Source organism: Carettochelys insculpta, chromosome 32 (genome assembly GCF_033958435.1).
Source record: "Carettochelys insculpta isolate YL-2023 chromosome 32, ASM3395843v1, whole genome shotgun sequence".
Lineage (NCBI taxonomy): Eukaryota > Metazoa > Chordata > Testudines > Carettochelyidae > Carettochelys > Carettochelys insculpta.
The window spans coordinates 6,707,470-6,734,308 of NC_134168.1; the positions used below are offsets into that span (position 1 = coordinate 6,707,470).

Below are 26,839 nucleotides of genomic sequence, written 5' to 3' on the forward strand. Positions count from 1 at the left end.
CACTATACCATTGGCCTCCTTGGCTACAAGGTCACATTATTGATTCAGGTCCAACTTCTCAACAACTGTAATACCCCTGTCTTTTCTGCAGAACTGCTGCTTAGCCAGTCAGTCCCCCATCTGTAGCAGTCTTTCTTATGTGAAGATCTCTGCACTTCGCCTTATTAAACCTCATCAAATTTCTTTTGGCTTAATCCTCCAATTTCTCTATCCCTGTATTGACAGATGGAAGTCATGGCTGGGACAAAAATAAGAAATAAAACCAGTGTGCAGGAGTTCATTCTACTGGGATTTCCCGGAACTTGGTACTTCCGGATGTCACTTGCCGTGCTGCTTTCTGTGACATACATCCTAACGATCACAGGGAACATTTGCATCATTGCCTTGGTGAGGACCCACCCTCAGCTCCACAACCCCATGTACTTCTTCCTCTGTAACCTTTCCTTCTTGGAGATCGGGCTTACCACTACTGCATCCCCCAAGGCCATTGGCGTCATACTGGGCACAAGCCAAACCATCACTTTCAATGCCTGCCTCATACAAATGTTTTTTCTTATCTCCCTGGGTGGCATAGAATGTTATCTTCTGGCCACCATGGCCTACGACCGCTATCTGGCCATATGCCACCCATTGCGCTACAGCGCCCTCATGAACAACACCATCACTGCTCAGCTGGCCCTTGCCTCTTGGCTGGGTGGGTTCCTGTCTATCTCTGTGCTGGCAGCTCTAATCTCCAGGTTGTCTTTCTGTGGTGCTAACATCATCAATCATTTCTTTTGCCACATGGAGTCCTGGATTGTGCTTTCCTGCACAGACACACATGTCATTGAAGTGACAATATTCATTCTCTCAATACTTATTGTCATCTTCTCATGTACAATAACTGTGGTCTCCTACATTTGCATTATCTCCACCATCTTGAGAATCCCTTCAACCAAAGCCTGGCAAAAGGCCTTTTCAACTTGTTCAGCTCACCTTATTGTTGTGACCCTCTGGTTCGGCTCCTGCATAATTCTTTTTGTGAAGACTTCAGCACAGAACACCCAGGATTTGAACAAAATTCTCAACATCTTTAACACTATCATCACTCCGCTATTAAATCCTTTCATTTACACTCTAAGAAACAAGGAGGTGAAGGAAGCATTAGCAAGAACAGTCAGAGAAACTTTCAGTAGTTTTAGAAAACTTTAAAGGTATTATAAATTTCTCCAAAGCTTGAATTAGAATATTGGAAAGAAATGGATGAAGTCATGATCTTTTCAAAATACAAAGGATTGGGTTTTTTTTTTGAAGTTATAGCTGGACCTACATCCTGCCCCCAAACTCTCATGTAACATTTCCTTAGTAAAAAGGTGGAATTTATTTAGTGGAAAACTGGAAACTGAACATTTAAAATCTGATGCTTTCATCACAAGGTGGAAGCCACAAGTCCCTGAGTGGTTAAACACTGGACTAAATTGTCATAAGAAACTGTGGAATCTCCATCATGGGAGATATTTCAGAGCAGCTTAGATGAACAGCTATCAGGGTTGACCTAGATTGCACGTGGTCCTTCTGTGAGAGCAGGAGACTGCTCTTGATGACCTCTTGAGGTCCCTTCCAATTCAATTGTTTTATGAGTCTGCGATGGTCGCTTTAGCCGCGTCTACATAAGCCAGCTACTTCGAAGTAGCCACGCCAACTTCGAAATAGTGCCCGCCATGGCTACACGTGGCGGGCGCTATTTTGAAGTTGACATCGACGTAAGGCGGCGAGACGTCGAAGTCGCTATCCCCATCAGGAGATGGGAATAGCACCCTACTTCGACGTTGAACGTCGAAGTAGGGCACGTGTAGCCGTTGCGCGTCCTGCAACATTGAAATAGCGGGGTCCGCCATGGCGGCCATCAGCTGAGGGGTTGAGAGACGCTCTCTCCAGCCCCTGAGCTCAATGGTTGCCGCGTGCAGCGGCCCCTTAAAGGTCCCCGCCCCCTGCCTTCCTGTGCAGGAAGCTGAGAGAGCGTGCAGGTGGCAGCCCAGCCACGCGGCCAGCCTGCATGCCCCTCTGCAGCCACAGACACCGCCCCCCCCGCTGCGATGGCCGCCCGCCAGCCCCCCAAGCGCCCCAAGGGCACCCCTCCCAAGCGGAGCCAGGGCTCCCAGCCCGCAGCCAGGCCAGGAAGCGGCAGCGGGGCCCCTCCTTGATGGAGGCCGAGCTTCGGGACCTGCTGGGGCTCTGGAGTGAGGAGGAGGTGCTCCAGGTAATGGGGAGCAAGAGGTGGAACGCAGATGCGTTCACTCTTCTGGCCGAGGACCTGGCCGCCCGGGATCACCCTGCCCACACTCCTGACCACGTCAGGAGTAAGGTGAAGGAGCTGCGGCTGGGTTGCGCCCGGGCCCAGGATGCGGCCGGCCGATCTGGGGCCGCCCCCGTCACTTGCCCCTTTTACAGGGAGCTCAGGTCCCTCCTGAGCCCCCGGCACATCTCCTCCCCTCTGGCCACTCTTGATACCTCGGTCAACGAGCCCCAGCAGGCCCTGGAGGCGGAGTCCACCCCGGAGGTAAGCCCCGCACCCCAGGGGCCCCCCCAGGAGCCCACCCCGGGGCACCGGAGAAGGAGGAGGAGGGGGGATCCTCCTCCAGCAATGGGGGGCTCCGGATAGACATCCCGTCCCGGAGCTCCAGCGGGCCATCCGCCCACCGGGTGTCCCCCGTCCGTGGGAGTGGACCATCAGGTATGTACCCCCCCGGTGCACACTCCCGGGGTTGAGGGGCAGGGGTAACAGACATGACCAGGGTCCTCCACATGCCCAGATGACCATGGCCCCAAGGACAGCAGTGGCATGTCCCTTAGAGGAGTGCATCAGCCCCTGCCCCCCCAGCACGACAGTGCCATGCCCTATCCCTGGGGATGGGGCGAGCGGAACCTAGGGTCCCCCGGAGGGAGGGGGTGGGACACCCATCATCATCAGCAGTATCTCCCAGGGACGGGGATGGGGAACCAGCAGAAGAGGGGTCGGGGGACAAGGGCCATAGCTTGGGGCCCACACTAACAGCTGTCTCCACTTTTCTTCCCCCCCGTTTTCCGCAGCTGCACCATTGGAGGGACCGGAGAGCGCTGGCGAGGTGTCAGTGGTCCCAGAGAGCCCACCGGGGCCATCAGTCCAGGCCAGCCCCTCGGAGGAGCACTGACCGGCCCCAGGATGGGGATGACAGTGGAGCCAGCACTCCCAGATGGCGACAGACCCCCAGCTGCTGGCGATCCTCCGTAGGCAGCTGGAGGTCTCCGAGCAGCAGCTGTGGGTGGAGGAGTGGCGCCTTGACCTTCAGGAACGGGCGCTGGCCTGGCGCCAGGAGGCATGGGGGGCCTTTATGCGCACGTTCGAGCGTGTCGCAGACTACCTGGCCCCCCATGCCGCGCCGGCCGCTGCTGTGCCCACCCTGCCTGCTCCACCCACCGCTCCACCCGCTGCTCCACCCACTGCTCCACCCGCCGTCGCACCGCCATCCGCCACTGAGGGCCCTTCCGCCGAGGGGGACCTGGAGCCAGCTGACACCCGCCGGCCATATCTCCCGGTCCGCCCGGCCCCCAGCCAGCCCCGGCCAGGGCTGACCCCGAGGTGTGGGTCACGGCCGCCCAACCCCAGCGCTGGACGTTAGGGGGTTTGGGGCCCAGGACGTGCTCCCCCTCCCCCTTTGTACATATCCCCTTCACTTGTCTTTTGCAAATAGTTTATATTAGACCCCTGTTATGTTGTTATGATGATACCTACCCCCCCATGTAAATAGTTCTCCCCTTCCTTGTCTTCCCCTTTTCTTCCTGTCGTCTTATCTTATAATACATATACATGTATAATATTTATTTTGCCTGTAAATAGTTATGATAATAATAAGAGTTCAACGTATTTTGGTTTGACGAACAACATGTCTGTTTTTATTTACAAGAAAAGTGTGGGGGGGTGCTCTTGGGTGTTCTGTGGTGTGGGCGTAGGGGCAGGGAGTGTTGTGGAGGATGGGGGGCTGCAGTGGGGGGCCTGCCAGTGTTCACCCTGCAGCCTCGTCGAACTGGGCCCACAAGGTCTCCCGGACCCGGGTCCCTTCGGGGTCCACCTGGCGACTGGGGGCAGTGGGTGGCTGCTCATCGGCCCTGCCAGCTTCCACAGCCCAGCCCTGAAAGAATGCCTCCCCCTTGCTCTCCACCAGGTTGTGGAGGGTGCAGCATGCGCCCACAATCTGGGGCATGTTGGTGGGGCCCGCATCAAGGTGGGTGAGGAGACACCTCCAGTGCCCTTTGAGGCGGCCAAATGTGCACTCCACCACTTGGTGCGCGTGGTTCAGGCGTGTGTTGAAGCACTCCTGGCTGGCTGACAGGTGGCCCATGTAAGGGTGCATGAGCCAGGACCGGAGGGGATATGCCACGTCTACGACGACGCAGAGGGGCATGGTGGTATCCCCCACAGGGATCTCCTGCTGGGGGATGTAGGTCCCTGCCTCCAGCCAGCGGCACAGGCCCGAATTCCAGAATACGCGGGCGTCATGGGTGCTGCCAGGCCAGCCCACATATATGTCCGGGAAGCGGCCCCGGCTGTCCACCAAGGCCTGGAGGACCACTGAGTGGTAGCCCTTCCTGTTTAAGTAGCGTCCTCCACTGTGCTCCAGGGCATGGATGGGGATGTGGGTCCCATCCAGAGCCCCAAAGCAATTGGGGAAGCCCAGGGTGGCAAACCCTGCGATGGTGGCATCCGGGTCCCCAAGCCTTACAAGCCTGTGGAGGAGCAGGGTGTTGATGGCGTGGACGACCTGCAGGGGAAACACATGGGACAGCACCAGTGAGGGGTGTGCAGGGTGTGTGTGGCCCTCTCCTGCCAGGGCTCCCCCCCTCCCCTCTGTTTCCCTCCCCTGCCAGGGCTCCCCTTCCCTCCCCTCCCCTTCCATCCCAGGGCTGCCTCCTCCTCCCCCCGTGCGTCCTCTTACCTTCATGAGGACAGCACCGACGGTGGCCTTGCCGACGGATTGGTAGCTGTCTGGAGCGGCCAGCTTCCAGACAGCGATGCCGACCCATTTCTCCACACTGAGGGCATGCTGCATGGCGGTGTCCTGGTGCCTCAGTGTGGGGGTGAGCCACTGGCATAGTTCCAGAAATGTCTGCCAGCTCATCCAAAAGTTCTGGGGCCAGCGGTCGTCGTCCCACTGTCCGAGCACCAGCCGCTCCCACCAGTCGGTGCTGGTGGGGTAGCTCCACAGCCGGCGGCGTGTGCGGTGGGGGGGGTGGGCGGGAGGCTGCAGGGTTTGGGGTTCCTTCCTCCTCCCCTGCAGGCAGCCTCTCCTCTGTGGCGAGGATGTGATCAGCTGCCTCCTGCATGGCATCGAGCAGGGTGAGCACTGCTCCTACAGGGGCGGCTGGGTGGACCTCTGGCTGCTGCTGCTGCTGCTGCTGCTGCTGCTGCTGCTGCTGCTGCTGCTGGGGTCCATGACTGCGTCACCCGAGGTGTGCGTGCCTATGGCTCTGCAGACCGCGTGCTGTGCAGGCTGAGTGTGTCTGGGAGGGGCCCTTTAAGGGAGTGGCTAGCTGTTGCCCCGGAAGTTCTAGTCCACCCTGTGACCCTGTCTGCAGCTGTTCCTGGCACCCTTATTTCGATGTGTGCTACTTTGGCATGTAGACATTCCCCTGCAGCGCCTACTTCGATGTGTATTTGATTTGTCAGTTTTTATTGCTGGGTTTTTTCTTTTTTTTTTCGGTCCTCTGCACTTAACATCAATCTGTATTGGAAATGAGATTGATCTGATGAAATGGGTCTGTCCCACGAAACCTCATCGCCGAATAAATCATTTTGCTCATCTTTAAAGTGCTACATTTCCTCTGTTTTGTTTTGTTGGGGTACAGACTTACATGGCTACCTCTGCAGTTAATGAAAAATCGGCAAACAGTGAAGTACAAAATTGAAGATGGTACAAAATTTCTCCAGATATTTAAATCCACGGGGACGATAGATTTGGCCGAGGGGACAACATTGTGTTGTATGACCCAAAACCTTCTCACAGGCATATTAGTTTAAAGAAAATGGTGGCTTTGTTTATGGGCATGGTTAACTATGAATTTGGCTGAGCCTTTGCTATCAAATTGGGTGGTGGTGCTTTTTTTTTTTTATGAGAAATATCAAAGACCGCTGAACCAAATACCTGCAAATTTCCCTGATCCAGCTAACTCTGGAGCTGTTGGCCTAACACGTAAAAGAAGTGAATACACACCACAGCACTAACAACAGATGTTAGATCAAGTCTCATGATGGCATTTTCAAAGGAAGTGGTGGTGCCAAAAGTACCCTTGTCAATACTCTATAATATATCACTGCCCCATTGTTTACATAACTGGGCCTTCAGCATGTCCCTGGACAAGAGCAAGGAGATCAGTGACATGCCTCTGTACTCACACCTGTTTAGCCCCCTGCAAACTCACCTGTCTTCTAGACCAGTGGGCATCAACCAGGATTCAAGGTAACTATGGGGGATTATGAGCAAGTCTTAGGGGCTCTTACAAGTACACCTAGTGTTTGAGTTACATGGTCCCCTCACAGAAAACAAAAGGCCCACCATCTTGGTCCTTAGCAGCTCAGTATGGGGACTAGGCTCTGGCTGATTGCCCTGCTTCCTACTTCTAACACTGGCACTGAATTTCATATGCTAAAAAACAATTTTTGTGGCACAGGTCAGCCATGGAGATTCTATAGCAGGGAGTGGGGAATGGGACTTAGAAGGATAAAGGTCAAGAAACCATGTCACAGATGTCCTTTCTGGTCACCTCTTCCACCCAAGGACAGGATAGTGGAATTTACTTGGGACTAGTGATGGCAGGTGTGTATTACCCACTTCTCACTGACCCAACTTTCTGGCGGCCAGAGTTTGACCTGTCAGGACACATCTGGGTATTCCTGAACTGATTTCCAACAGGACAGGAGAATTGTGCAGTAAGTCTGTTCTCTCTACTGACCTGCAGTGTCGGTGTGGTTATCCTGAGACTGCTATCACATCTTCACAATGATTGCTTCTGGCTGACTTCTACATCAGATTACTGGCCCTCCAGCTGGCTGATGACCATGACATCAAATGACTCAGGCACACTGAGCAGACTCTGAGGATGATTGTAGGAATGCTGGAAAATTCATATGGGAAGCAAAGGGGCTCAGAACAAATCTCTAATCAACAGAATTAAGGAGAAACAAAACAATCTATAGATAGATAGATAGATACGGTGTATGGGGATAGATAGATAGATACTGTGTATGGGGATAGATAGATAGATAGATATGGTGTACGAGGATAGATAGATAGATAGATAGATAGATAGATAGGTAGATGCCTTGTTGTTTTAGCAGAGGGTGTCATTTCCTCTAGGGAACTCCATGACATTATGTTCTGATTGGAAATCCACAGGGTGATGGGGAAGGGAGAGAGGCATATAAAAGAGTCTCCCTCACGCAGCTAATTTGTGTTGCAGTTCATTAAGATGGTAGGTCGGGTGAAGGCAGTTGGATGGTGATGGAAAGAGATTCTACCCGATGCAGATCTCTGCAGTGGTTACTTGAGTCTTTTAGCTTAAAACTAGTATTTCTGGTTGTAAGCCACTTGTACTCCTACATTCTGGAGTGTGGGTCATTGACAACTATTCACCAGTGTTCCCTGTCATGGGCGATCTTTTCCAGTTCTGACCAGGTGGATCCTGTCCTTTTGGTGTCTGCATTAAGGTCTGCCTATAATAACTGTTTGTTGGGTGCCCTTTTTTCCCCTTTTTCCTTGTGGGTTCCAAATGGAGGCTTGCCTTGTGATATTAGTGGTTGGTTTTCTGAGGATATGTCCAGTCTATTGCCATCTTCTCTTCCTGATTTCTTCTACTTCAGCAGGAAGTGGGTGAGTCATTTGCCACAGGTCTTGATAGTGGATGTCGTATGGCCAGTGGATCCAGAAGATTTTACCGATGCAGTTATTGGTGAATCTCTGCATTTTTTTTGACAGTCCTTTCTCATTCTCCAAGTTTCTGCTCCATACAGAAGGACTGATTTTATACTGGAGCTGAATAACCTTATATTAGTCTAAGTTCTGATTTGCTTAGAATTCCAGATGTTTTTCATGAGAACAAGTAGATTCTATTTACACTGAAAACATTTTATAGTACCCAAAAAGAGCAAGAGATCCTTCAAGAAGAAGTAATTTAAACTCTTCACTCATACTTCAAGCTGTCTGGACACGGATGCAGTGCTGGCAAGTGACCAACAAGGACATGAAAATCAGATTAAAATATTCCTAAATCTGTTACATATCTATATCTACCCTATAAGCATATGTCTACAGAAGTTACTGGTGGAAGAGATCTTCCAACAAAACTTCTATCGACAGATCGCATCTACACATAAAACCGGATTGATCTTTTGACGTGCTCTGTCAACAAAAGGGCCCCTCAAGGATCTACACAGCTTTTGTTGCCTTCAGGTACTGTCGACAAAAGATATCTTGTGTATAGCTGCTCAACAAGTTTTGTCTACAAAATCCTACTTTTGCTTACAAAACTCCAGTGTAGACATAGCCCTATAGTTTGGGAATGCAAGAGGTACCTCCTTACAAAGGACCATTTTTTCAGGACCTGAGGCTGTTGTGCATTCTCTGGAGAGAAAATTATTGCGAATAAAGGGAGTTTGTATTGATGAGGTCCATCACCACAGCAGGTAAGTTTGACCCATTAGCCTGATACACCTGATATTGTAATGGAAAGTAGTTGAATTGTGAAATAACTTTGCCTTTCTTGGTGAGACATACTAGCTGAAACTTCCAGAAGGCTGAGGGTAAAATACACAATGAATCTTCAAATTTAAAGGTTGTTCTAGAGAGAACAGAGATCAAGTGTGCTGAGTGTTCACTGGAGGTAGCAGAAAGGGAGATTTAGGCTAGGTGTTGAGAAAAGCTTTCAAACTCTCTGGTGAGATGAATGATGCAGTGGGCTTCAAAAGGAGATGGTAGAACCTCCAGGTGTTTAAAACAGGTTGGATAAACATCTTTCATGGCTGGTTTTGGAATACTTGTCCTCCCACAGTGCTGGTGGTCTGGAACAGCTGGCTTACTGAGGCACCTTCACACTCTACATTTCTACGATAACAGTCCCAAACACTATTCTTTTCTATTTAGTATTTCATGGGAAAGGCAAGTGCCAGCCAAGCAATGTAAATGAATAGGAACTATATGGGGTTTTTTTGCATGGAAAAGAGAAATCTGAGAGAGGTCATGAAAGCTTTCAAGTACCTAAAATGTTACCAGAATGAGGGAGAAAAATTACTCTCCTCAACCTCTGACGATAGGACAAGAATCCATGGGCTGAAATGATAGCAAAAAAGGTACACGTTGGACATTAGGAAAAGCTTGGCAATTCTCAGAGTGGTCAACGCTGGTCCAGATGGTGCTTGTTCGTGACATGAGTGGTGGGAATTGTACCTGATGAACTCTTAAGGTGCATTTAGTGCTAAGATTCTATGAAATGGCTCAAGGATCTCTAATCAATTAAATTCACTTCTTCATTTCACTGGGTCACTAATTCAGCTGAGGCAAATAGAGAAGAATGCACTTGTTGTCAGTTCGCTTGCTTGTTGCTCCAGCTCTCTGAAGACGGATGGTGTAGCAGAGTTTGAAAACACTACCCGGTGCTGTTACATACTGAAGTTCTGGGGTGTTGCAAAGTTGTCCAGGTTGCCCAGTGCTTCTGTCTTTGCTTGTTATTAACAGCTGATGAAGCAGCCTGTTCATTTGGCAGACCCCAATGTTACACTAAAGGAAATGCCAGAGCTACAATTTGGGGAGACAGGCGCTTGGCCAAGTTTCTTATTCCTAGCACTGTTACAAGAACGCTGGCTTTGTTGTTACTGTTACCAGTACAAAAAAAACCTGAGTGCCTACTAATAAAGATTATCTGTCCTGGCAACAGGAGTTTCTGGGTTCCCCTATGCTAAACCAAGAGTTTTAGATGTGGTATCCTGGTATTTACAGGCTAAAACAAACTACAACTTGAAACTCCCCTGTCTGTTACTCTCTTGTCCAGCAACATCTGATGACTTAGTGGGGGGTGATCCTGCCTGAGGCAAGGGGCTGGACTAGAGGACCTTCTGACATCCCTTCCAGCCCTAGGATTCTATGATCTGTAGTTTGCATTTTTTCTATAGCTGGACGACAACCGGACACGGGTGTGGCCAATATTTCTGTGGTCCCCATAACTTTTGTTTATTGCCACCAGTCCTGACTATCTGGGTTCTCTGCTGCTATTTCTCTCTTATTTATCAGTAAATGTCTCTTAAAAGTCCAGGAAACAGGGAATGGGGGGATAATGTACTAGACAGTATTGACCTCCCGTGTTCTAACAAATTCTCTTGCTTGGCACTGAACAGGTCCTGAGGGTCCCACATTACAGAGGTTCCCATTCCAGTGCTTCTCTATCCTCCTTGTCAAATAGTTTTTCCTATTGTCCAACCTAGATCACTCCTACTGTAAATTGAGACCACTACTCCTCAGTCTATCATCTGTCACCATTGAAAACAGCCTCTCTTCATCCTCCTTGTAACACAGTCTCAGGCAATTAAAGTCTCATATCAAATCTCCTCTCACTCTTCTCTTCTGTAGACAAAGCAAGCCTAAATCCCTGATCCTCTCCTCAAAAGTCATGTGCTCCAGCCCCCTAATCATTTTTGTTGCCTTCCATTGGAATCTTGCCAATGTTTCAATGTTCTTTTGGTGATGGGGAGCCCAGAATTGGACACAATATTTCAGATGTGTCCTCAGCATTGTCAAAAAAATGGGAATAATCACTTCCCTACATCTGCTGGCAATGCTCTTACTGATGAAGACCAACATGCTGTTGGCCTCTTTGGCTACAAAGGCACACTGTTAATTCATACCCAACTTCTCATCCACGGTAATGTCCAGGTCCCTTTAGGCAGCACTGCTGCTTAGCAAGTCAGTTCCTGAACCCATAGCAGCATTTGGGATTCTTGTGTGCTAAGTGCAGGAATATGCACTTTTTGTTAAATCTCACCAGCTTTCTCTTCACCTAATCCTCCAATTTGTCTATTCCTTTGTTGACAGATGGACGCCATGGCTGGGACAAAAATAAGAAACCAAACTAGCGTGCAGGATTTCATTCTACTGGGTTTTCCTGGAGCTTGGTATTTCCGGATGTCCCTTGCTGTGCTATTCTCTTTGACGTACGTCCTAACGGTCATAGGGAATATTGGCATCATCGCCTTGGTGAGGACCCACCCTCAGCTCCACACCCCCATGTACTTCTTCCTCTGCAATCTTTCCTTCTTGGAGATCTGGCTCACCACCACTTCGGCCCCTAAGGCTATCGGCGTCACTCTGGGCACAAGCCAAACCATCTCTTTCACTGCCTGCCTCATGCAAATGTATATTCTTGTCTCCTTGGGTGCCACAGAATGTCTCCTCTTGGCTGCCATGGCCTATGACCGCTATCTGGCCATATGCCACCCATTGCGCTACAGCGTTCTCATGAACAACACCATCACTGCTCAGCTGGCCCTTGCCTCTTGGCTGGGTGGGTTCCTGGCTGTCGCTCTGGTGGCAGCTCTAATCTCCAGGTTGTCTTTCTGTGGTGCTAACATCATCAATCATTTCTTTTGCCTCACAGAGTCCTGGATTGTGCTTTCCTGCACAGACACACATGTCATTGAGCTCACAACATTCTTTCTCTCAATAATTATTGTTATCTTCTCATGTAAAATAACTGTGGTCTCCTACATTTGCATTATCTCAACCATCTTGAGAATCCCTTCAACCAAAGCCTGGCAAAAGGCCTTTTCCACATGCTCAGCCCACCTTATTGTTGTGACCCTCTGGTTTAGTTCCTGCATTATTCTTTTTGTGAAGCCTTCAGCACAGAACACCCAGGATTTGAACAAAACTGTCAACATCTTTAACACTATCATCACTCCGCTATTAAATCCTTTTGTTTACACTCTAAGAAACAAGGAGGTGAAGGAAGCATTAGGAAAAACAGTCAGGGGAACCTTCAGTGGTTTTAGAAAAGTTTCAAGCTATTAGAAATTTGATCTAAATGTCCAAAGCTTGAATTATGATATTGGAAAGAAATAGCTGAAGTCATGACTTTTTCAAAATACAAATGAGTCTTTTTTTTTTTTTAAATTATAACTGGACCTACATCCTGCCCCAAACTCTCATGTAACATTTCCTTAGTAGAAAGGTGGAATTTATTTAGTGGAAAACTGGAAAATGAACATTTAAAAACTGATGCTTCCATCACAAGCTAGAAGCATAGCAAGGACACAAAAGAGCCACAAGACCCTGAGTGGTTAAACACTGGAATAAATTGTCATAAGGTATTGTGGAATCTCCATCACGGGAGATATTTCAGAGCAGCTTAGATGAACAGCTATCAGGAATGATGTAGATTGCACGTGGTCCTTTTGTGAGAGCAGGGGACTGCTCTTGATGACCTCTTGAGGTCCCTTCCAATTCTATTGTTTTATGAGTCTGCGATGGTCGCTTTCTTTCACACCTTTTCTCGTTTATTGTAACAAACTCAACAGATGAGCTCCAGTGGCAGAAGGAAATTTTGTGTGTTGAAGATTCAAAGATGTGAGCTTTGAATGACACTCAGAAGGATCTGAATGGTTAGATCCATTATTAATAACATTATGAGTCAAGGGAGATAGTTTCCCAAGTGCCATTGTATTTTGCAGGCCTTGCTGGACTCCCGAGGCACAGTTAACGTTTGTCTGTGTGCGGGGAGCGGGAGGTGGGACAATAAAGCAGCCCAATACAGTGGCATTTTATTTAAGAAGTGGGGACTACCTAAAAAAGAGGATGTTAATTAAAAGGAAATGAAAAGGCACAGAACCAAAAATCAAGGGCCAACAAGCTCTATGGTCACCTTTTAAAAACCCGCAATACAGCCTCAAATTAAAGGTATGGCCCAAATTTAAAAAATTAAAAACAAAGGAAGAGGACCACAAATTAGGAATCATGTCTAAAAGGCGTTCTTTGAAAACATGACATTTGTAAAACTTAAAATTGGATAGGCCAAAAAAACCAAAAGAATTGGAAGAGCCACCAGCCAAAGACTTTGGCTCTCAGCTCAGGCTGTGGTGGGGCCTCCTTTCTCTATGGAGGTAGTCTAAATCCCAACTACATGGGACAGTGAAGCGCATCGAGGAGTGTGTTGATTACAGCTTCATAGTTACAATCCTAAAGGAGCACTCAAGGAATATCAAGTCATTGTAGAGGAGCTCAATGAATTCTTTGAAGCACTCTTCAAGGCAGAAAGTGTTTCTACCACTAGGCTGTTCTTTTGTGGTGACAAATTTCAGGAACTTCAACTGATGCCAGGTCAACACTGCAGGGAAAAGTTGAATTAGGATACACCATTTCTGCTACCTTAATTACATAGCTAAAGTTGATGCACCTTATTTCAGGCTTCCTCACCATCTGCACTAAGGAAGGTTGATGGGAACCTGCAATCCCATTGACTTCCCTTAGCCCTAATGGACGGCAGGCGTACTGCAGTTGACAGGGACACCTATAAATGCAATTTAGCGCATCGCAACTAGGTGTGCTATACAGAACACTAGAAGATTGACCACAGCAGGGTTGATCTTCCCCATAGTATGGATGTATCCTGACCATGCTGTTGATACAAAGGTGGAACAAATTGCTAAACTGAACAATCATAAGTTTCTCAGATCGGGTGAGACTTCATCCTAGACATGTGAAGGGCTTCAACTATCAAATTGCCACACTACTAACTGGGGCATGTAACCTATCGCTTAAAGCAGCTTCTGTGCCAAATGATTGAAACACAACTAATGAGATGCCCATTTTTAAAAAAGGAAAGAGGTCAGATTTTACCCAGTAATGGCCCATCAGCCTAACTTCAGCCTAACTGGTTGAAACACTAGTAAAGGATGGAAATATCAAACATGGATTGATGGGATTTGATGGGGAAGACCTATCAAAGATTTTTTAAAAGGATGTTGTACCTGACTGATCTTCAGAAGCTCCTAAGGGCGTTCACAAACGCACACAAAGATGCTCCTATGGGCACAGTGATGATATTGTCTCTTGACAAAAGTTCAGAAGCAAGCAAAACGTCATGGGATAAGGGGAAAAATCCTTTCATGTTCCAGTGACTGGTTAAAAGATAGGAAAGAAAAATTGGATTTTAGTTTATTTTTCCACAACAGAAAAAAGTTTGTAGTAATCTCCTGGGTGGACATTTCTCTTGGGACCTGTGTTGTTGAACATTGGCATAAATTAACAGAAGAAGAGGCATTACTTGTGATCACTTACAGCCCCCAACTCAACCCCGTCGAATGTATCATTAAAAACCTACAACCTATTCTGGATCATGATACTACACTCCAGAGGCCCTAGATAACAGGCCTGTCCTTTCCTACAGATGACCTTCTCACCTGAGAAAGATTCTCACCAGCAATCACAGGCTACACCACAGTAATACTAATCCTGGAACTTTTCCTTGCAATTAACCCTGCTGCCAACTTTGTCCTCATATTTGTTCTGGGGATACCATAGCTGAACTTAACCATGTTAGTTACAGGATCAAAGGCACATTCTCGTGCACTTCCAGTAACATTATATATGCCATTATGTGTCAACAATGCCCTGCCTCTTTGTACATTGGACAGACTGGGCAAAACCTTTGCCAAAGAATAAACGGATACAGAGCAGACATCAAGAAACTCAATACGTATAAGCCGGACAGTGAACACTTCAGTGGAGTGCACCATTCTCTTAAAGATCTGAGAACTTGTGTCCTGGAGCAAAATAAATTTAAAAACAGATTAGAGTGAGAAATTTGTGAGTTGGAATTCATATTCAAATTTGAGACATTGACATCTGTTATGACCAATGATATCAACTACCTCACGCATGACAAGGACTGCCTCCCTTCCTTTGATGCTATAATTATCTCAAGCAGGAGAATTAACACTACCTCCCATCTCCTTCCTTTGTATTTGATTTGTCAGTTTTTATTGCTGTTTTTTTTTCAGTCCGCTTTACTTATGCCGTTTCAGCTACTTTAATTACTTAGAAAAATATGACATAACTGAATATGGGCATCCACACCATCTCCTCTAAGGGAGGTTGATGGGATCCTGTACACCCATTGACTAGACTACCATGCTTCACAGGGGCACCCCATAAATGCAATTTAACACTTTTCCCACTAGGTGCAGTAATTCGAACTCCAGAAGATCAACCAAGGCAGGGTTGATCTTCCCTACAGTGTAGGTGTATCCTGACTGCACTGTAGGTAATGATGTTGGAACAAATGGCTAAACTGAACAGTCATATGTTTCCAAGATCTGATGGGATTCATCCCAGAGCTGTGAACGGCCTCAAACATCACATTACCCAGCTCTTGACTGGGGAATGTAATTTATTGCTTAAAGAAGCTTCTGTACCAGATGACCGAAAGAGAGCTAAAGTGATGCCTATTTTTAAAAAGGGACAAGAAGCAATTCTGCCCATTACAGACCCACCAACTTAACTTAAGCCTAATTGGTTGAAACAATAATAAAGAATAGAATTATTAAACATGGATAGATGGGAGCTGATGGAGAAGAACCATCACAGCTTTTATAAGAGGGTCTTTTACCCAAATGATCTTTTAGAACTTCCTGATGGTGTTCTCAAACACGGACAAAGATTATCATAATAGCCCAGTGCACATGGACATTCAGAAAGCAGATGAAACAGTCTTTTGCCAAAAGCTCTGAAGAAAACTGAACTCTTATCATGAGATAAGAAGAAAGGTCCTTATAGTTATTGGAGACTGGCTAATAGATAGGAAACAAAAATAATTTATTCTAGAATGGCAATATGTAAATAGCAGTCTGTTGGCCGGACTCCTCCCTTGGGCCCTTTGTTGTTGAACATATTGATAAATGAACTTTAAAGATAGGCAAAGAGGGAAGTATAAAAATTACACATGATGCAAAATTTCTCTCGATATTTAAAGCTAAAGCTAACTGCACAGATCATAAAATTAACATCACAAAACTAGGTGATTGGGCACAAAAATGACATTAAATTCAATGACGATAAAAGCAATGTAATGCATACTGTAAAACACAACCCCAACTCCACATAGAAGTTGATGAGACCTAAATTAGCTGTTGCCACATAAGAAAGAGATCTTGGGATCATTCTGGATAGTTCTCTGAAAACATCAGCTCAGTGTGCAGTGCCCGTCAAAAAAGTTAACAGGAAAAGGAGAGATAATAAGACAGAAAATGTCCAGCTGTTATTACATAAATAGGTGTTAGTCACATCTAGCTATCTAGCTATCTTTCTATCTTTCTATCTTTATGCCTCTCACGGTCCATGAGTCTGTCCGTCTCCGAATCCATTTGTTCAAGAACTCCTCCTAAATAACCTAGGACCACTAAATTTAGTATACAGCTTCCTCTTACCCTAACTTAAGCCAAGGTGGTGCCTGGAAAATGGGAAGTTCCTGGAATATGATTATTTTCCATAAAATGGACAGGGCGCGGTGTGAGAGGAGGGACAGTTATGCTCTTCAGTGACCACTGGGGGCAGTAAGCACAGGAGACAATTATGCTTCAAAGTGACCACAGGGGGACAACTATACCAGGAAGAAAGTGTACAGTTGGGAGCAGGGCTCTGCATGCTGTAGGCAACCAGCTTCAGTAAATGGCCCTTCTATTCCTATTCCCAATATGCAATATGCATGATGGCAGCTGCGGCGATTCGAAAGTGCAGCTTTTCAAATCGTGTGCCGCCCATGGAAATGGGACCTTCCAAAAGGACCCCCCACAGTTTTTGAAAAGCCCTTCTTCTGATCACCAGATAGGCAGAAGGGCTTTCAAAAACTGGGGGAGGGTCCTTTTGGAAGGTCCCATATCCACGGGCGGTGCGCGATCTGAAAAGCTGCACTTTCAAATTGCCATGGCCACCATTAAGCTAATGAGGCACTGCATATTCATTGCAGTGTCTCATTAGCATCTTTCGAACCCATTCATTAACACGCCCCTTTCAAAAGGAAGGGGCATGTGTAGACCCAGGGATTTTGTTTCAGTAAGAAGGGTTCTTTCAAAGACAGGATTTATTTTCAAAAGAGCCCCATCTACACCGATTTTTTTCTTTCAAAAGAATCTCATCTGAAATGAGATTATGCAAATGAAGCATGATATATGTAAATCAGTGCCTTGTTTGCATTTTCAGTTTTCCTCATTTGCACTCCTTCTTCAAAAGAGGAACGCAAGTGTAGACAAAGCTTCTGTGAGGAATAGCGCCTATTCCAAAATAAGTCATAATGCATCCAATGGCTCTATTTCAAAATAATCTATATAGCCATGTCTACATTACAGCAATCTTTCACCACATGGTCTTCCAGAAGATCTCTTCCAGAAGATCATCTTTCAAAAGAGCATGTTCACACACAAAAAACACATTGACAGCTTGATCCTCTCTTTCAATAAGGAGCATCCACATAGTCCCCGCTCTTTGGAAAGAACTGACCAGGAATCAAAAAATACAGTGCCATGAGGACAGATCTTTTGAAAAAAGGGCCTTCCGGGTGTCTACACATGCTTTGTTTCGGAAGAAGTTTCTGGAAGAAGAGCTGCATTCTTTTGATTTCAGATCTAAAGAAAGCATTTTGGGTGAATGTTCCGTGTGTTCTTTTGAAACAGGGCCTGATTTTCTGAAAGACCTTGCTAGTCTAGACATGGCCTTTATCTGTAGAAGTTGTATTTTGAAATAGCAATGTACTCATTTGAAATGCATTTTTATGTGTAGCACCTTTATTTTGAACTAATTTATTTAGTTAGCTAGTTAGTTACACTGAAAAATTTGGCACCATGAGGATCACTTTTTGAACAAAGGGCCCCCCGGAACATTTATACATGCTTTTTTTCTCCATCCCTCAAGGTTTTATAGTTTTGGTTTGACAAGGTCCTGGCTGGGATGACTTAGTTGGGATTGATCCTGCTTGAAGCTGGGGGCTCAACTTGATCACCTCCTGAGGTCCCTTCCACCCCTATGGTTCTATCGTTCGAAAAGGACTGAGTAGTGTAAATGCAGCCTTAGAGACAACTTATAATGTCATGAGCTTTCATGGTTTGTGAGTGGAACCGTTCCTGATCTCATATTTATGTCCATTTATCCCTTGGTGCCGAGACTGTCTGGTGTGTCCAATATACATGGCACAGTGGTATTGCTGACATTTGATGGGCTCTGTTTTCACTCTCCAGATCCATCTGATGAAGTGGGCTTTATGCACATAACCTCAGGACCTAATAAATGGTTTGTCCCTAAGGTGCCCCAGGAATGTGCATTATATGTAAAGACATATCTGGTAGGAGATGCATCAAAATGATATCATAACCGTTCCATAATCATACAACTACAATTCTCATATCTGATGATTACTGGATCCAGTTGAATATGTCTGTACAGAATTGCATAGTGAAGGTTAATCTGATGGGTCACAACAGATTGGAGAACACAATCAATTGTTTTGTGCGCATCCACATGTTTGGCAGATTCAACTCTAATGTTTCTTTCTTTGTCACCCAAATAGATGATCTATGACGAGAGAGACTCTGACAAGAACCAGACCATCTCTGCTGTGTTCCTCCTGGCAGGGTCTTCCTACGTTACCAATTTACAGGTGTTCTGTTCACAGTATTTCTTGTTGCCTACCTGGTCTCCCTGATGGGGAACCTGCTCATTATCCTCCAGATAAAGCCAAATTCCTCCCTCCAAACCCCCATGTATTTCTTCCTGATCAACCTGTCTTTCTTGGAAATGTGCCTCACCACCAGTGGGGTCCCTCAGCGGCTGGTTCACCTCCTGGTAGAGCAAAATACCATCTTCTTTGCAGTCTGTGCAGTTCAGATGTTTGTCTTCATCACCCTGGGCCTCACAGAGTGCTCCCTCCTTGCAGTCATGGCCTACAGTCGCTACATGGCCAAATGCAAGCCCTTGTATTACCCAGTCGCCATGCACTGCCGGGTTTGTGCCCTGCTGGCCAACGCTTCATGGTCCATCAGCATCATTGTGGAAATGGTCCACACGGCACGACTCTATAACCTACCCTTCTGTTGCCCCAACTGAATCCAGCATTTCTTCTGCAACATCCTACCCGTGATGAACATTGCTTGCGTAGACGCATCCAAGCACACGGCCATGATTTTCACATTGACAACGCTGTTCATCATGAGCTCTTCCCTGTTTATCATCCTGTCCTACATCTGTATTATCTCCATCATCATCAGGTTGTCATTGTCAGAAGGAAGGCATAAAGGCTTCTCCACCTCTTCCTGCCACATCACTGTGGTGACTTTGCTCTATGGAACAACCATTTTCACCCACCTGAGCCCTGAATCTATTGCCATCCCAGAGAGTGATCAGATAATTTTCCTCATGTACACAGTTGTAACTCCAGTGTTAAACCCCATAATATACACACTGAGGAACAAAGAGGTGAATGGGGCCTTTAGAAAAACAGTAGAGAAGGGTATGTTTACACACAACTGGGGACACTAGAGAATGAAAGATAGAGGTAGACAAAAGGGAAAAATAAGGAAGATGAATTGTGTTGACTTTCTCCCTATGACTTTCACTTTTCTCCCTATGACTTTAATGCATAATTTGTCTGTTTCCCTGTATAAAAGGAAGAGTAAATGAAGGGACAATCGAGTTGGCTGAAGGCACAACATCAGCTTGTCTGAGCTGATACTTTGAACAGGCACATTGGCTTTAATCAAACTAGCTTGGTGAGTGGCCATTGTTGACATTAAACCTGGCTAAGCCTTCGTCTCCAAACTGGGTGTGTGATCTTTCTTTTTTTATCAGAAATGTCAAGGGCTGCTGAACCAAAAACCTCCAACTTTCACTAGTGCAGCTAACACTGGAGCTGTTGGCTTAGTATAGGAGGAAAGAAAATACCCATCAAAGCACTAAAAACGTATGTCAAATCTAGTCTCACGAGAGCATTTTCAAAGGAAGCGGTGGGAATTCATTGCTCAAATACCGATGCCAATTCTTTCTAACTAAGCATGGCCACATGCTCCATATAAGAGGGCCTCCAGCATGCCTCGATCAAGATCAAGGAGAAAAGCCAATTGCATTTGTTTTCAGACCTCTTCAACCACTTGCCAGCTCACCTGTCTTCTAGAGCAATCACTCTCAACCAAGGTTACTGGAGCTCCTGGGGGACTCAGAAGGGGTTTCATGGGGTCTTCCAAGCAGGGCTGGTGTTAGACTTCCAGGGACCCAGGACAGAAAATCAAAGGCCCACCATCTGGGTCCTGAGCAACTTAGCACGGGGTCTGTGGCATGGAAAATTGCCCTGCTTGCTACACTTATCATTGACCCTTGTTTTTATAGGCAGAAAAACTGTTATTGTGGCACAGGTGGGCCATGAAGATGTAATAGCAGGGAGTGGGGCGGGGTGCTTAGAAAGTAAACAGCAAGAAACCCTGTCCCAGATGCCCTTTCTGGCCACTTCTGACATTCCAGGACAGGAGGGTGGAATTTGCTTGGGGACACAAGGGGTCAGTGATGGCAAGTGTGCTTTCTGGTCAGTGATCCAACCTTCTTCCTGCCAGGGGTTGACCAATCAGAGTATCTGTGATTATTCCTGAACTGTTTTCCAGCAGGACAGGAAAACTGTGTGGCCAGTCTCTTCAAATGGGTTTCTCAAATGTAGATGTGGTCTTCTTCAGACTGTTGTCGCATCTCCATGGTGAGTGCTTCTGACTGGTTTCTGTGTTGGGTGACTGACCCTCCACCTGGCTGATGAACATGAGAGCAAATGACTCAGGCACACTGCACATTCTCTGAGGATGATTGTAGCAGTGTTGGAAATTTTTATATGAGAAGCTAAAGGGCACCAGAACAGGTCTATCATCAGCAGAGTTCAGAAGAAACGAAGCAAAACAGTGGCTAGCTAGCTAGATAATTGGACTCCTTGCTGTTTTAGCAGAAGATGTTGTTTACTCTAGGGTACTATGTGACATTCTATTCTGGTCAGATGTCCCCACGGTGATGGGGAAGGGAGGGAACCACATAAAACAGCTTCCCTCATGCAGACAATTTGCTTGCAGTTCGTTAATATGGTAGGTGTGGTAAAGGCAGTTGGATGGTGATGGAAAGAGATACTAACCAATGCAGATGTCTGCAGACATTACCAGAGTATTTTTGTTTCAAATTAGTAGTAATGGTTGTAAGCTTCTTCCACTCCTACATCTTGGAGTATGGGTCATTGATGACTATTCACCGGTGTTCCCTGTCCTGGGTGATCTCTTCCAGTTCTGGCCAGGTGTATCCCATCTTTTTAGTGTCTGCCTTCAGGTCTCTCTACACCAATTGTTTCTTGGGCACCCTTTTTTCCTTTCTCCTTGTGGGTTCCAACTTAAGGCTTGTCTTGTGAAGTTGGTGGTTGGTTTTCTGAGAGTATGTCCAATCCATCCATCTATTCTTCCTGATTTCTTGTACTTCGGCAAAAAATTGGCATGTTGGTTGCCACGGGACTTGGTTTTTGATGGTGTATGGCCAGTGGATCCAGATGATTTTACAGAGATAAACGTTTGGATTTTTTTGGCAGTTCTCTTTCTTGTTCTCCAAGTTTCTGTCCAAACTGTAGGACTCATTTTATATTGGAGTCAAATAACTTCATCTTAGTCTAAGTTTTGATTTGCTTAGAATTCCAGATGTTTTTCATGAGACTATTTACACTAAAACCACTTGGTACTACACAAAAGGTTCAAAAGGATACTTAAAGGAGAAGTAATTTAAACTCTTCACTCATACGTTAAGCTGCCTGGACATTGCTACAGTGGTATCAAGTGACTGACAAGGAAATGAATATCACGTCAAAATTATTCCTAAATTTGATAGACTTCTAGTGTGAGGGAAAGCAAGAGACGTCACTTTAAAAAGGACCATTTTTCAGGGGCTGAGGCTTTTGTGAGTCCTCTGGAGAGAAATGATTGGGAATAAAGGCAGTTTTTATTGACAAACTCCATCAACAAAGCAGGTATGTTTGACCCACTAGCCCGATACACCTGATATTGTAACTGCAAGTAACTGAATTGTGAAATACCTTTGCCTTTCTGGTAAGACAAGGTAGCTGAAAGTTCCCGAAGGCTGGGGTTAAAATAGGAAATGACTCTTCAAATGTCAGGGGTGCTCTAGAGAGAACAGGGTTCATGTGTACTGTGTGTTTACTGGAAGTAACAGGAAGGGGGATTTAGGTTAACTGCTGGGAAAAGCTTTCAAACTGTCAGAGTTTAGCTCTCCAATAGGCTTCCAAGGAATCTTTGGAATCTCCCTCATTGGAGGTTTTTAAAAAAACTGGTTGGTAAAGCAGCTATCAGGGCTGATCTAGGTTTACTTGTTTTCCCACCATGCATTGGGTGTGAACCGCCTACTTGTTGAGGCCCCTTCCCACCCTAGAGTTCTACAATAACATTAAAAACAATCTAATTTTTTCTGTTTAGGAATAACCCTAAAATGTTTCTTGGGAAAGACAATTGCCAACCCAAACTTTTGTCTAGAAGAGAAAAATCTGAGAGGGGTTGTGGTAACAGCCTTAAACTACCGAAAATGTGGTTACAAGAATGAGGGAAAAAATTTGCTCTCCTCAATCTCTAATGATAGGACAAGAAGCAGTAGGCTGTGATGGTAGCAAAGGAGGTAAAGGTTGGACATTTGTAACTCTCAGAATGGTCAGGGCTGGTCTAGATGGTGCTTGTTCATGCCATGAGTGCTGGGGATTGTACTTGACGACCTCTTGAGGTCCCTTCAGTCCTGTGATTCTATGAAATGTCTCAAGGATTGCTAATAAATTAAATTAACTTCTTCTGTTCACTGGGTCTCTAATTTAGTTGAGGCAAATGGAGAAGAGTGTATATGTTGTCAGCTGGCTGGCTAGCTACTCCAGCTCTCTGAAGTCAATTGGCATAGCAGATCTTGACAAAACTACCCAGGGCTGATATGTGTTGAAGTTTGTGAGTTCTGTAAAGCCATCCAGGTTGCTCAGTGCTTCTGTCCCTCATTTTTATGAATAACTAATAAGGTAGCCTGCTCGTTCACACAGACCCCAATGCCACTATTAAGCAAATGCCAGAGGTGCAGATTGGGGAGAAATGCACTCCGGTAAGTTTGTTGCTGCATTGCTATATTACAAGCAGGCTGGCTTTGGCGTTACCAGTACATGAAGGCATAAATGCCTACTAACAAAGATTATCTATGTTGGCAGCAGGCGTTTCTGGGCTCTCCTCAACCAAACAAAGAGAGTTATGATCAACACCCTGATATTTACAGGCTAAAACAAACTACAAGTTGAACCTTTCCAGTCGGGCACTCTGTCATCCAGCAACATCTGTAATCCAGCATGATTTCAAACAGGTGGACAACCACTTATCAATTTTCCTGTGGCCCCATAAAGTTTCATTATTGCCATCAGTTATGACTCTACTGGTTCTGTGTTTTTATTTGGCTCTCATTTATCAATAAATATATTCTAAGAGCCCAGTAAGTAGGGAAAGGGGTTGGTAATTTCTTAGACAATGTTCACCTCCTCTGCTCCAGCACATTCTCTTGTCTGGCACTGGACAGGTCCTGGGGGTCCCACTATAGAGAGGTTCAACCCATTCCAGTGCTTCATGACCCTTCTCATGAAATAGTTTTTCCTAATATCCAAATTAGACCTCTCCCACTGCCCCTTGAGACCATAGCTCCTTGTTCCGGCATCTGTCACCACCACAAACAGCCTTTCTCCATCATCTTTGTAATCCCACTCCAGGAAGTAGAAGGCTGATATCAAATCGCCCCTCACCCTTCTATTCTCTAGTCCAAATAAGTCTAAATCCCCCAGCCTCTCCTCATGTCCTTTTTTCCAGTCCCTAATCATTTTTATTGCCCTCAACTGCATGCTCTCCAAAGTGTCCACATTCTTTTTTTAATAGGAAGCCCAGAACTGGACAGAGTATTCCCTGTATGTCTTCACCAATGTTGAATAAAGGGAAATAATCACTTCCCTAGATCTGCAATCAGCAATGCTCCTACTAATGCAGCCCAATATGCCATTATCACCCTTGGGTGCAAGGGTGCTTTGTTGATTCATATCCAAACTCTCATCAGCTGTACCACCCCGGTCCTTTTCTGCTGCTTAGTCAGTCCTGCACAGATGGCAGTGTTTGGGATACTTATGTATTAAGTGCAAGACTCTGCACTTCTCCTTCTTAAAGCTCGTCAGATTTCTCTTGGCCTAATCCTCCAATTTTCCCATGTGTTGACAGATGGATGTCAAGGCTGAGACAAAAATAAGAAACCAAACCAGCGTGCAGGAGTTCATTCTACTGGGCTTTCCCGGCACTTGGTATTTCCGGATGTCCCTTGCCGTGCTGTTTTCTGTGACATACATCCTAACGGTCATAGGGAATATTTGCATCATCTCCTTGGTGAGGACCCACCCTCAGCTCCACACCCCCATGTACTTCTTCCTCTGCAATCTCTCCTTCCTGGAGATCTGGCTCACCACCACTTCTGCCCCCAAGGCCATAGGCATCATGCTGGGCACAAGTCAAACCATCTCCTTCACTGCCTGCCTCATGCAAATGTATTTTCTCATCTCCTTGGGTGGCACAGAATGTTTCCTCCTGGCAGCAATGGCCTATGACCGCTATCTGGCCATATGCCACCCATTGCGCTACAATGTTCTCATGAACAACACCATCACTGCTCAGCTGGCCCTTGCCTCCTGGATGGGCGGGTTCCTGGCTGTCGCTCTGGTGGCAACTCTAATCTCCAGGTTGTCTTTCTGTGATGCTAACATCATCAATCATTTCATTTGCCACATGGAATCCTGGATTGTGCTTTCCTGCACAGACACACATGTCATTGAACTGACAGCGTTCATTCTCTCAATCATTGTAGTCATCTTCTCATGCACAATAACACTGGTCTCCTATGTTTGCATTATCTCCACCATTTCAAGAATCCCATCAGGTCAAGCCTGGCAAAAGGCCTTTTCCACTTGCTCAGCCCACCTCATTGTCGTGACACTCTGGTTTGGTTCCTGCATTATTCTTTTTGTGAAGCCTTCAGCACAGAACACAGAGGATTTGAACAAAACTGTCAACATCTTTAACACTATCATAACTCCGCTATTGAACCCATTCATTTACACTTTAAGAAACAAGGAGGTAAAGGAAGCCTTTGGAAAAACAGTCAGGGGAAACTTCGGTGGTTTTAGAAAATTTTCAGGCTGTTAGAAATTTGATGCAAATGACCAAAACTTATTTTATAATATTCTCAATGTAATTTGACTTATGAAGAAAGTCTGAAAGAATTGGGCTTGTCTAGTTTGGAAAAAAGAAGATTAAGGGGGAACATGATAGCAGTTTTCAGGTATCTAAAATGGTGTCTTAAGAAGGAGGGAGAAAATTTATTCTTCTTGGTCTCAGAGGACAGAACAAGAAGCAGTAGGCTTAAACTGAAGCAATGGAGGTTGAGGTTGGACATTAGGAAAAAATTCCTAACTGTCAGGGCAGTCAAACACTGAAATAAATTGCCCAGGGAGGTTGTGGAATCTCCAACTCTGGAGATATTTAAGAACAGGTTAGATAAATGTCTATCAGGGATGGTCTAGACAGCACTTGGTCCTGCCATGAGGGCAGAGGACCAGACATAATGACCTCTCAAGGTCCCTTCCAATCCTAGTGTTCTATGATTTTATGATTTATGTAGGAAACAAATAGATGAACTCATGGCTTTTTCAAAATACAGACAATTTCTTTTCTTTTAGAATTGCAGTCCAGCCTGCATCCTACCCCCAAGTAACATTTCCTTACTCCAAATGTGAAAATTCCTTTGTGGAAACCTGGAAACTGAGGATTGATATCTGATATTTCTATTGCAGCTGAGTAGGTTAGCAATTCCAACAACAACAAAAGCCACAAGTCACTGGGTGGTTAAACACTGGAATAAATTGTCTTAGAACACTGTGGAACCTCCATCACTGGAGATATTTCAGATCAGCTCAGATAAGCATCCATCAGGGATTATATGGATGGTATGTGGTCCTGCTGCAAGGATTGATGAATCCAAGTATTCTATGATTTTGTGATGGTCACATGGTTTTTCAGCTTTTCTCCTTCACTGTAACAACCTTAAGAGATGAGCTCCAGTGGCAGAAGGACTTTTTGTTGTTGCTGTTGTCATTGAAGAGTCCAAGAGGCTAGCTTTGAATGTCACTCAGCAAGATCTGAATGATTTGGTCCATTATTAGCAACAGCATGAGCCAAATACCATTGTATTTTGGAGACCTTGCTGTGGCCCTAGGCATGGCTCACGTATGTGAGTGTTGGGGGACAATAAAGGTGCTCGCCATGGTGACATGTACTTTAAGAAGGGGTGTCTGAACAAAAATGAAGATGTTAGAAATGAAAAGGCATGGTACCAAAAGTGAAAGACCAACAAAAAACCATTTTTTAAAAAAATTCCACAATAGAGTATCAAATTGAATTTGTGTCCCAAATATAAAAAATAAAAAAATAGGAACAGGGCCACAACTTTGCAACCATGTTTAAAAAATTTTAAGACAAAGGAGAAGCTGGAAGCCACAAGGTATCCTTTAAAAATAAGACGTTAGTAAAAATATATTGGGGCATGGCAAAAAAGAATTGGCAGAGCCAAGAACCAAAGACACAAAAACTAACACCAATTCTTTTGAAGCAGATGAGTCCAAGAAACCCTATCAAGATATCTGAGCAGCCACTGAACAGTTGTGATACTAA

The 26,839-nt window shown here is 45.6% G+C and overlaps 3 protein-coding genes across 3 annotated transcripts; all 3 read left to right on the top strand.

The window, feature by feature from the left end:
• The first annotated feature begins 234 nt into the window (after positions 1-234).
• Positions 235-1,191, top strand: LOC142004824 (olfactory receptor 6F1-like). The gene has a single exon (XM_074982510.1). It carries the CDS (start codon positions 235-237, stop codon positions 1,189-1,191), a length of 957 nt encoding a protein of 318 aa, XP_074838611.1.
• A 9,911-nt stretch (positions 1,192-11,102) lies between these two features.
• LOC142004825 (olfactory receptor 6F1-like) lies at positions 11,103-12,068 on the top strand. Its single transcript, XM_074982511.1, has one exon. It carries the CDS (start codon positions 11,103-11,105, stop codon positions 12,066-12,068), a length of 966 nt encoding a protein of 321 aa, XP_074838612.1.
• A 7,113-nt stretch (positions 12,069-19,181) lies between these two features.
• On the top strand, positions 19,182-25,315 carry LOC142004827 (olfactory receptor 6F1-like). Its single transcript, XM_074982512.1, has 3 exons — positions 19,182-19,551; positions 23,137-23,195; positions 24,341-25,315. Exons 1-3 carry the CDS (start codon positions 19,182-19,184, stop codon positions 25,313-25,315), a joined length of 1,404 nt encoding a protein of 467 aa, XP_074838613.1.
• Positions 25,316-26,839: the final 1,524 nt, after the last annotated feature.